A 10,523-nucleotide genomic window follows, 5' to 3' on the forward strand; every position below is an offset into this window, starting at 1 on the left:
TGAAGTTATTAGGACCTTGATCAATCAAGTAGGCACTGAATTAATATTTGCAAAATGTATTGATATGTTATCAAATGGGCTTGATAACAGGACTTTTGGCAATGTGGTGCAATGAAGTGGAAAATAGCATAGGTAGGAGTCTAGGGACGGACGGCTTTGCCTTGACCTTCCTTAAGCCATCTAACAAACGCGAACAAGATAGTATTAGTTTATAGCCTTTGCCTAGGTCATTTTCTCCCTCTGGGCCCTCTTTTTTTCTCCTTTAGTTGAGAGGGTTGGGCCAGATCTTATTCATGATTATAAAAATATCTTTTTTGCTTTCCATGAAATTGTTGAACTGTTTTTATTGATCATCTTTTGGTTGGAAAAATACCAGCCCTGGTTTGTATGAGTTAAATGGGAGGAAATAGCTGCAGGGCATATTTTCAAATGTTCATTTTAGAAAACTTGGAAAAACACGAAAGCAGAAGGCTAGAAATAATAATCACTCATAAGCCCACTATCTAGTAATAATAATTTTTTGTGTTTCTAGATATTTAAGTGCCATTCCCATTTCAGAAACTGTTTCTAGTTCTCAGATACTATTGTTTCTTGATCATCTCCTGGCTGGGCATCCAGTGGAGGGTCTTGCTGAGTTTGTGCAAAAGATCCATCTAGGTACTAGGATGGCTGTAATTAAAAAAAATGGAAAATAACAAGCATTGGTGAGGATGTGGAGAAATTGTAAACCTCCTACATCGCTGGTAGGAATGTAAAATTGTTCAGCCGCTGTGGAAAACAGCTTGGCAGTTGCTCAAAAGGTTAAATATAGAATTACCAAATTCCTTTCTAGGAAATTGTACCCCTCAAATAGAAAACTGGTACTCAACACATGTTCATAGCAGCTCCATTTCACAGTAGCCAAAAGATGGAAACAACCCAAATGTCCATCAGCTGACGAATGAATAAACAAATTGTGGTATACACATGTGATGGAATACTATTAAGCCATAAAAAATAATGAAGTAATGATGTATGCTATGCCTTGAATGAACCTGGAAAACATTGTTAAGTGAATGAAGCCAGACACAAAAGGTCACATGTTGTATGACTGCATTTATATGAAATGTCCAGAATAAGTAAGCCCATAGGGACAATACACAGATTGGTTGTTGCCAGAGGTTGGGAAATATGGGTACGAAATGTTGATTAGGTGCCGGGTATCCTTTGGGGGCCATGCAACTGTTCTGTAACTAGATAGAGGTGATGGTTGCACAACACTGTGAATGTACTAAAGGCCACTGAATTGTTCACTTAAAAATGGTTAATTGTATGTCACGTGTATTGAACCTCAGTTTAAAGAAGAGTTTACTTAGATTGGAGGTGTCTGGCTGGGCTGCGAGCCCTTTAAGAGTCACAAGGGGGAGAGGCTGACCTGTAAGAAGACGTGAGGTAGCGCTTGCGCAGAAGAGTCACATGGTGGCTGGGCCGGGGAAATGGCGGCTCCAGGAGAGAGCGGGGCTTCGGGTGGCGGCGGCAGCACGGAGGAGGCATTTATGACTTTCTACAGTGAGGTGAACACAGAGTGAGGGATGGCGGCAACGGGGTGACCCCGCTGGGGCTACGCTCCCAGCGGGCGAAGGCAGTGGTCCTTCTGGCCTGGACCGTTGGGCAGCCCCTCCTGTCTGGCCTTTGGGGCGGTGGGGGCTTCGGCAGTGTGTGTGCGTTTCTTTCTGATATTGCGGCGCGGAGATCCCCTGGACGACAGAAAGGGGCGGGGGTCCGGCGTCTGCGGGGAGGCGGCGATCGTGGCCAACGAAGTGCTTGGGCGCGCGCAGAGTTCCCCAGGTCCGCGTAGTCGGGGGCTGGCAGCGGCTGGGAGGCTGGGCCTTCCTGAGGGCGACGTAACGGGCTTGGCCCCCGTTTTTATTCTCAGTGGAAGCACTCTCTACTCTTAGTTTAAATCTGTAGTGAGTTTTCCTGGTAGTTATTTTCTGCCATTAGCGAACGCTAGGCACTGTGCATTTTGCCGCGTAGGCATTATCTCCCTTTCACAGATGACAAACCTGAGGTTTAGGGAGGTGAAATAATTTGTGCTGGGTCTTAGAGCAGATGACAGCTCGGTATCATGTTGGGAGGGAGTAAGTTTGGTGTGAGCCTCGTTTACTATCACATCTCCAGCGCGTAGTACGTAGTAGTTGCTTAATAAATATTTGTTGAGTAAACGAATGAATGAAGAAATGAAGAAAAGAATGGCTTTTGGAGTCAGAGGACCTCGGATTGGATTCGTGCAAGGCAGTTAACGTGACTGTCACAGAATTCTTTCAAGCCATTGATTTTACAATCTTCAATTTCCACGTTTGTAGAACGAAAGTTGATATTAAAACAAGAGTTTTAATGAGGGTTAAAAGGTTTAATGTATAAGGAAGTTTCATGAAATATAAAGCAGAAGCATCTTTGTAAGAGTTAAAACAAGGCTGAAAGTGGACCTCTTTAGGTTGGCATGGATTTGAGGAATGGAGTTGCTCCCCATCTGGCTGTGAGTTACTGAGAGTTAAGCACCATGTCACATTCATCTTTTATCTCTGGTAGTTGTAACAGTGCTTGTTACATAGTAGTTTCTCCAAAATATTAAGTTTAAAAACAAATTAGTATGTCCATTTATAGTCTGTGCTTTCAAAATGTCTAATTCACTTGAAAGTGTTAATGCACTGGTACCAGTTTACTGGCTTCTTATGAGTACTCAGCAGTTATAGTGGAACTTGTTTTATTTAATTACTCTTTCTTAGTTAAAAAAAAAGCAATCCTGGTTTTGTTTAATTTAATGAGAGAAAGTGTCTAAAGGAGGACCCTTTAATCATCATTAACTAATATTTATTGAGCACCTGATATGGTCTAGTGTACTGTTTAGGTCCTGGAGAAATGGTAGTGAACAACAGAGAGAAAAATCCTGTCTTCATAGAGCTTTCATTCTATTGAGAAGGATAAACAATGAATAGATGTACAATATACTGTCAGGTAGTGATAAGTGCTATGAGGAAAAATGAGTCTGGGAAAAAGAGTGGGGGGAGGGGCGTGCTATTTTACAAAAGAGTGAAGAGGGAAGATGCTGAAATGGATTAGCTTTTTATGTTACTGAGATCCTTTCCAAATCCATTTTGGCCGTAGAAATAAAGATGGTATATATAACATGCCAGAGATTCGTTCCAACTAAAATTTCCGTTCTGACAGTGGCACCAAGGATGTTTTCCTGGGACTACCTGGTGCTTGTTCTCTTTAGCATTGTGTTCAGGTCAGGGATTTTTCTAACTATTAGAGTTAGAAAGACGGGGTTATTTGCTCCCTCCCACACACTTTTTTAGTGCCGCTTTTAGTGTATATTTCAGTGTAATTGTATTTTTCCTTTCTTAAAAAGTTGTAAATTAATGTGAACATTCACAAGTACATCGTTCGTCATTAGAGGGGAAGCTCTTTGAAGGCAGTGGCTGTGACTTATTTATTTTTGAAACCTCTTGCTGCCTTGTTCCGGCGTCAAACTGTTGGGCTTAAAATTCTGGTTTATAAATTGGGTGATTGGGAAAAAAATCTGGTTTACAGGTTGGCTGGTTACAAGTCAGTTGACCTAACTCAGTTTTCTTATCTGCGAAATGGGGATAATAGTGGTACCTACCATATAGGATTGTTGAGAGGAGTAAACACCTGTAAAGTTTTTACATTATATTAAAATTCAGTAAATGGTAGCTGTTGTAATTATTTCTCAAAGTGTTTAGCAAAATACCTTGAACGTGTAGACATGCAAATAAATGTTTACTGAACATGTCTGTGAGTAACTTGTTAAGATGACAATTCACAGTTCATTACTGAGCTTTACTAATGAGGTTTTTATCCCCTTTATTTTAGGTGAAACAAATAGAGAAGAGAGATTCAGTTCTAACGTCCAAAAATCAGATTGAAAGATTGACTCGTCCTGGTTCCTCCTACTTCAATTTGAACCCATTTGAGGTGAGGTATCTGATGTTGCTGTGGCCCTTGATAGGGAGCTTTACGTAGCTGCAGGCAGACTTACCTCGGAACACACACCTAATTTGTACTATGCATAGTTGGAGTTGAACTTGGGTGGTTTACTGTGAGCAGAGCTTGCTCTCATCTTTTAGTAACCCAAATATATATGGATTTATTTTCAAATGTGAAGGAATAGCTAGCCTTGGTAAATTTAGGGTCTTTGATTTAATTTGTTTGTTAAAACTTTTCTGTTTCACCACAATAAAAAAAACCTAACAACCCAAAAATGTTCACAAGATTATAGACAAGCAAATACACTTTTTAGCTTCCTTAGTTTTATAACTTTAAATGTTTCCTGATTATAAAAGTAAATCATATTTCTAATAAAAATTAGAAATATAGAAAAAACAAGAATAAAAATCGTGTATAATCGTACCTAAGAAAACACCTGTTTATGCTCCAACTGTTTTTAGTTTTATTTAGAAACAAAGAGGTCATGCAGTTCATGCTTTTATTTTATTAAAGTTTTTTAAAATATATAAATTATTTATTTATTTAACTTTTTGACTGTGTTGGGTCTTCGTTGCTGTGCGTGGGCTTTCTCTAGTTGCAGCGAGTTGGGGCTACTCTTCATTGGGTTCGCGGGCTTCTCATTGCGGTGGCTTCTCTTTTTGTGGTGCGCGGGCTCTAGATGTGCAGGCTTCGGTAGTTGTGGCTTACCGGCTCTAGAGTGCAGGCTCAGTAGTTGTGGCACACAGGCTTAGTTGCTCCAAGGCATGTGGGATCTTCCCAGACCAGGGCTCGAACCTGTGTTCCCTGAATTGGCAGGCGGATTCTAAACCACTGTGCCACCCGGGAAGCCCCATGCTATTTTATTTTATTTATTTATTTTTTTGAATTTTATTTTATTTATTTTTTTTATACAGCAGGTTCTTATTAGTTATCTATTCCCATGCTATTTTTTTTAACATCTTTATTGGAGTATAATTGCTTTACAATGGTGTGTTAATTTCTGCTTTATAACAAAGTGAATCAGTTATACATATACACATGTTCCCATATCTCTTCCCTCCTGCATCTTCCCATGCTATTTTAAATGCTATATTGTTACATAAACTATTATTATTTCAACAATTCTTTTATTGTACGATAACTAAACTAGTTTCTAATTGTCACAATTATAAATAACTTTGAAACGAATGTTGTTACATCTTATATAAAACACTTATTGAGCACTTATAAAAAAAAACCTTTTCTCCACTTCATTTTATGGTGGTAAAGTATACATAACATAAAATTAACCATTTTAACCATTTTTAGGCATACAGTTAAGTGGCATTAAGTACATTCACAGTGTTGTGCAATCATCATCCCTCTCCATTTCTAGAAGTTTTTCATCATTCCAAACTGAAACTTCAAACCCATAAAACAATAACTTTCCAGTCCTCCTACATCCAACCCCTGGTAAGCTCTATTCTGCTTTTTGTCTATGAATGCCTATTCCAGGTGCCTCATACAATGTTTGTCTGTTTATGTCTGGCTTATTTCACTTAGTAATTATATTTTCAAGATTCACCAATTGTTTCTGTTTTTTTGAAGAATAATTTTTCAAGAATATTTTTCATTAAAACAATCCAGATTTGCAGAAAGGTTGCAAGTAAGTTGTCAATATGACACCCCATCTCCCTGAAATACTTTAGTGTATTTTCCAACGAACAACATTTTCCTACTGAACCACAATATAACAATCAAAACTAGGAAATAAATGTGGTTTTTTTTTTTTTTTTTTTTTAAGGAAATAAATGTTGATGCATTTATTTTACTATGTGATCCTCAGACCCCATTCAAACTAGCTAATTGTTTCAGTGGTGTCCTTTATAGCAAAAGGATCCAGTCTGGAATCTCTGTTACATTTAGTTGTCATGTCTCATTACTCTCCCTCAGTCTGGAACAAGTTCTTCAGCTTTCCATGACTTTCATGACCTTTGCATTTCTGAAGATTACAGGCCAGTTATTTTGTAGCGTCTTTCTCAACTTGAGTTTGTTTGATGTTTCTTCACATTAGATTCAGTTTATGCAATGTTGACAGGAATAGCATAGAAGTGGTACTGCATTTTTCTCTTTGTAACCTGTAAAGTGGTACATGATTTTGATTTATCCTGTTATTAATAATATTACTTGATCACTTAAAGAGGTGCCTACTAGGTTTCTTCATGAAGTTAACTTTTTTCCCCTTTGTAATTGATAAGTATTTTATGAGGAGGTACTTTGAGAATGTGTGAATATACTGTCCTTATCAAAGTTTCAATTTATTCATTTGTCAGTATAGACTTGGGGTTTCCTATTTTATTCAATGGGTTATAATTTGATATTACTTATTTTGATGCTCAAATGTCCCAAATTTGACCAGTAGGTTACTTTTAAGCCTTTCCTGTCTTTTTGATATGTCTTCATCATTCTTTGATTACTAGGCACTATTGTACTTTTCCTGACCCAGCCTGGAATTAACCATTTCTTTGAAGAGTTCTTATTCCTTTTAATGAAGAATGATATTTAGAAATCAAGATTTGGATGCTAGGTATACCCATTGCCATTGGGATGTCACTACTCCCAGACCCTATTGGTAGACAGAGCTAAGGAGTGTGTGTGTGTGTGTGTGTGTGTGTGTGTGTGTGTGTGTGTGTGTACATACACATACACGTATTACATAAAAGTTCAATCCAACATCACAGGGTTTATTCTAGGGTTTTTTTCTTTCCATGTTCATGGTTCCTTTCTCTGAGAAATCTGGCTCCCACTGTCTTTAATATCGATATTTCCTTAATTGATCTATATGAATCTGATCTCCATCTCCCATTGCCATTCCTTCCTTCATGTGCATGACCTCCTCACCCTGCTTCACTCTGACCCCAACACCAGGTTGCCTCACTGTGCAAAAACCCTTCTCCCCACACCTGAACTCTGCACTCCAATGCCAGGTCACCTTTTGGTGTGGGTATGTTTCTCACCTGGCTCTGCCTCCCTGTGCCTGCCCTCCACCCCCAAGAGCTCTCTTCATCCCTCTTGGGCTCCAGCATCCTCCCCACCAAGCAGGCATGCTTCCTTCCTACCCTGCTCTGGTTTTGACACCCTGTGTCAGGCTACCTTCCTCTGGGAACACCCTCCTCATCTTTACTGGGTTCTGACTCCACACTCCAGGTCCCCACCTGCATGGAGGTCCTCTTCACTCTGCTCATGTTCCAACTCTCTGTGCCAGTTGTATTGGGTTCCTGCACCTCAAGGTGAGCTGCCCTGTTACATTGGATGCTCTCCTACATGGGCACCCACCTCACCAGGCACAGGCTTCCACACCCCATGCTAGGCTTGGCTTTGTGGAGATGTCCTTGCTTGGGATCCTGCACCCTGTGCCCTCCCATATTGACAGTCTCACTCTGCTTAGGTTCTAACACCCTATGGCAGACCACCTGTCCATGGAGATGCCCTCCTCAACCCACTTTGGCACTTTATGTCAAGTTACCCCTCTGTGGATGCTCTTCTCACCCTGTTTGGGCTCCAGCACCACATGACTAGCCGACACTCCTTGTGTGGTTACTGTCTTCTTTGTCCCAGATGGGCTCTGACACTCCGCTCTGGGCCATCTTGACTCCTCACCCAAAGGAGATGTCTACTTCGCCTGGCCCCACTTAACATATTTGAAAGGGAAGAGGAAGATGAAAAGCTTAAAGAGTATTTAGATATGATTTTGGGGAGGGCGTAGGGGGAGATAATATGTATGAAAGGTGATAAAGAATTTGATGGTATGTCCTTTCTGTTTAGTCATATATATATATTTTTAATATTTATTTACTTGGTTACACTGGGTCTGTAGTTGAGGCAAGCAGGCTCCTTAGTTGTGGCATGCAAACTCTTAGTTGCAGCATGCATATGGGATCTAGTTCCCAGACCAGGGATCGAACCCCGGCCCCCTGCATTGGGAGCATGGAGTCTTATCCACTGCACCACCAGGGAAGTCCCTAGTCATATTTTTAAATTGAGATAGTATGTACTGTGAAAAGGGGACACATTATCATATAACTTACCTGTTTATTTAAGATAATTAGTGTTTGCTGTGGAGATCTGTTGATGAGGAGTAACAGATTGTTGGGACCAGTTTGGATGCTAGGATTTTACTGTCCTACCAGTTAATGTGGTCTGGAAGTGGAACTCACTGCCCCATAGCTCCTGTCCTGATTATAGGAAGTGTGTTTGTTTTTCAATTTTATTTATTTTTTTCGCCGCATGGCATGTGGGGTCTTATTCCCTGACCAGGCATTGAACCCGGGCGGTTGGCAGTGAGAGCTCGGAGTCCTAACCACTGGACCACCAGGGAATTCCCCGGAAGTGTGTTTGAATGTGTAAAAAATATGATAAGGTTGACAAACTTGGGGAGGTGCCAGATTGTGTTTGAGTGAGCAGGACTCCTTGACTGTCCATTAGAACTTTTGTCTTTTCTCTTTCATACAAATATGCTGGCCACTTTATAGGATGGGTGTCATTGTCTTTTTTTTAATTGAAGTATAATTGGTATACACTGTTGTGCTAGTTTCAGGTGTACAGCAAAGTGATTCAGTTATATACGTGTGTGTGTGTATTCTTTTTCAGATTCTTTTCCATTATAGGTTATTACAAGATATTGAATATAGTTCCCTGTGCCATATAGTAGGTGCTTGTTGTTTATCTGTTTTATATATGGTAGTGTGTATCTGTTAATCCCAAACTGCTAATTTAGCTCCAAGCCCCTGCCAGTTGTCTTCTTACAAAGTTGGTTTTTGACCCTAAGTCAGGATTAGGTGTTCCTAGCAATTTAGGAAATCAGTAACTTCTGTTTTTTCATGCAACAACTACTGAACATCTAAATGAATCAGACTTTTCTCCAGAGGTAAGCAGACTGGTTTTTTCCTAGTAAGGAGAAGTGATGCAGTAATAGCTGTCCTCTTGGCTATAAATTGAAATGTGAATAGTTGTCCTATATACCATCTTCCTGAGCAGCAGGTAGAAAAGGGACTCTGATGGGTCTTATTACAGGAATCCTAATCCAGGGGGCATTTTCCCCCCCTTCCTGCCATCACTTCACTATTTGGATGCATTCCTAACCTTCAGCCATTTTCTAAACATCTTTCTTATGCATTCTACAATTGTTCTTAGGTTAAGGGCCCTCACCTACTTCCTTCCATAAGCTTAGGTGGACCTGTGCGCCTGCTCAGTCCTGCCTTTTTCATGTTCCTTTTTTCTGTTTAACTTTATTTTTCATAAAGATTTTATTTATTATTTATTTATTTATTTTTGCAGCAGGCGGGATGCACTGCGAGGGCTTCTCTCTAGTTGTGGAGTGCAGGTTTTCTCTCTCTAGTTGTGGCACGCAGGCTCCAGGGCACGTGGGCTCTGTAGTTTGCGGCTTGTGGGCTCTAGTTGAGGTGCGCGAGCTCAGTAGTTGTGGTGCGCGGGCTTAGTTGCCCTGCAGCATGTGGGATCTTAGTTCCCTGACCAGGGATCGAACCTGTGTCCCCTGCATTGTAAGGTGGATTCTTTACCGCTGGACCACCAGGGAAGTCCTTCTATTTAACTTTAAAGCCGTAGAAGGCAGCACCACAGACTTCGTTTTCTGTTTATCTTGTTTAGCACGTTGGAAAGAAAGGTATTTATCTCACAGGATTCTGGAACTTGCACAGTATTAACAGGTCAGACAGTTCAGTTGTGACCTAAGGCTGGATTCCTCTTTCAAGCAGAAGATCCTAAAGGAGACTGTGGCGGTTTATTTGAGTTCAGGAACTTATATAAATGCCACAGTCAAGCATTTTTGTTTCTGTGTGATGATTTATTAACTCTCTGAGGTCCAAGACTGTGGATTTTTCTTTGCAGTATCCCCAAAGCCTGAGACACAGTGGGAGTTCAGAAAAATCTTCCAAGAATCTGAACAGACCTGTGTGCTTCCTTAGAGCCATATTGGTTATATGGTATTTATCATTTTGGTAAGAATTATTTGTGACTTGTCTGTTCCTTCCCTTGTGGACCTTAAATTCTATGAGAACAGTAGTGAGCACAGGATCTAGCAATCCCAGGTGCTCCATAAGTTTGTACTGAATGTATAAAACTGGCTTCAAAGGGGTTTGGGCCGCAGGTATAGGCCCATTGTCTTCACTGTGTTTCATGGCCACATATGGCACCTCCAACTCTTTAATGATAGAAAAGGAGTCGGATTAGCTAGCTTTGAAGGCACTCAGTGAATATATGTTGCTAGTGATCAGTACACATATGATATGACCCTTGGAAAAATAACTTTTTTTTTTTTTTTTTTTTCTTCGGTACGCGGGCCTGTCTCTGCTGTGGCCTCTCCCTCTCCCGTTGCGGAGCACAGGCTCCGACGCGCAGGCTCAGCTGCCACGGCTCACGGGCCCAGCCGCTCCGCGGCATGTGGGATCTTCCCGGACCGGGGCACGAACCCGCGTCCCCTGCATCGGCAGGCGGACTCTCAACCACTGCGCCACCAGGGAAGCCCGAAAAAT

At 40.9% G+C, this 10,523-nt stretch overlaps 1 protein-coding gene across 1 annotated transcript in view; it reads left to right on the top strand.

The window, feature by feature from the left end:
• The first annotated feature begins 1,432 nt into the window (after nt 1–1,432).
• The window catches only part of DNAJC8 (DnaJ heat shock protein family (Hsp40) member C8), a 23,138-nt gene continuing 14,047 nt past the window's right edge, over nt 1,433–10,523 (top strand). Inside the window, exons 1-2 of the mRNA XM_007100900.3 lie at nt 1,433–1,553; nt 3,880–3,981. Of these exons, the coding sequence (XP_007100962.1) occupies nt 1,476–1,553; nt 3,880–3,981 (180 nt within the window). The 5' untranslated portion in view covers nt 1,433–1,475. The remainder of the gene's footprint in view (nt 1,554–3,879; nt 3,982–10,523) is intronic.

This window comes from Physeter macrocephalus, chromosome 3, assembly GCF_002837175.3.
Source record: "Physeter macrocephalus isolate SW-GA chromosome 3, ASM283717v5, whole genome shotgun sequence".
NCBI lineage: Eukaryota > Metazoa > Chordata > Mammalia > Artiodactyla > Physeteridae > Physeter > Physeter macrocephalus.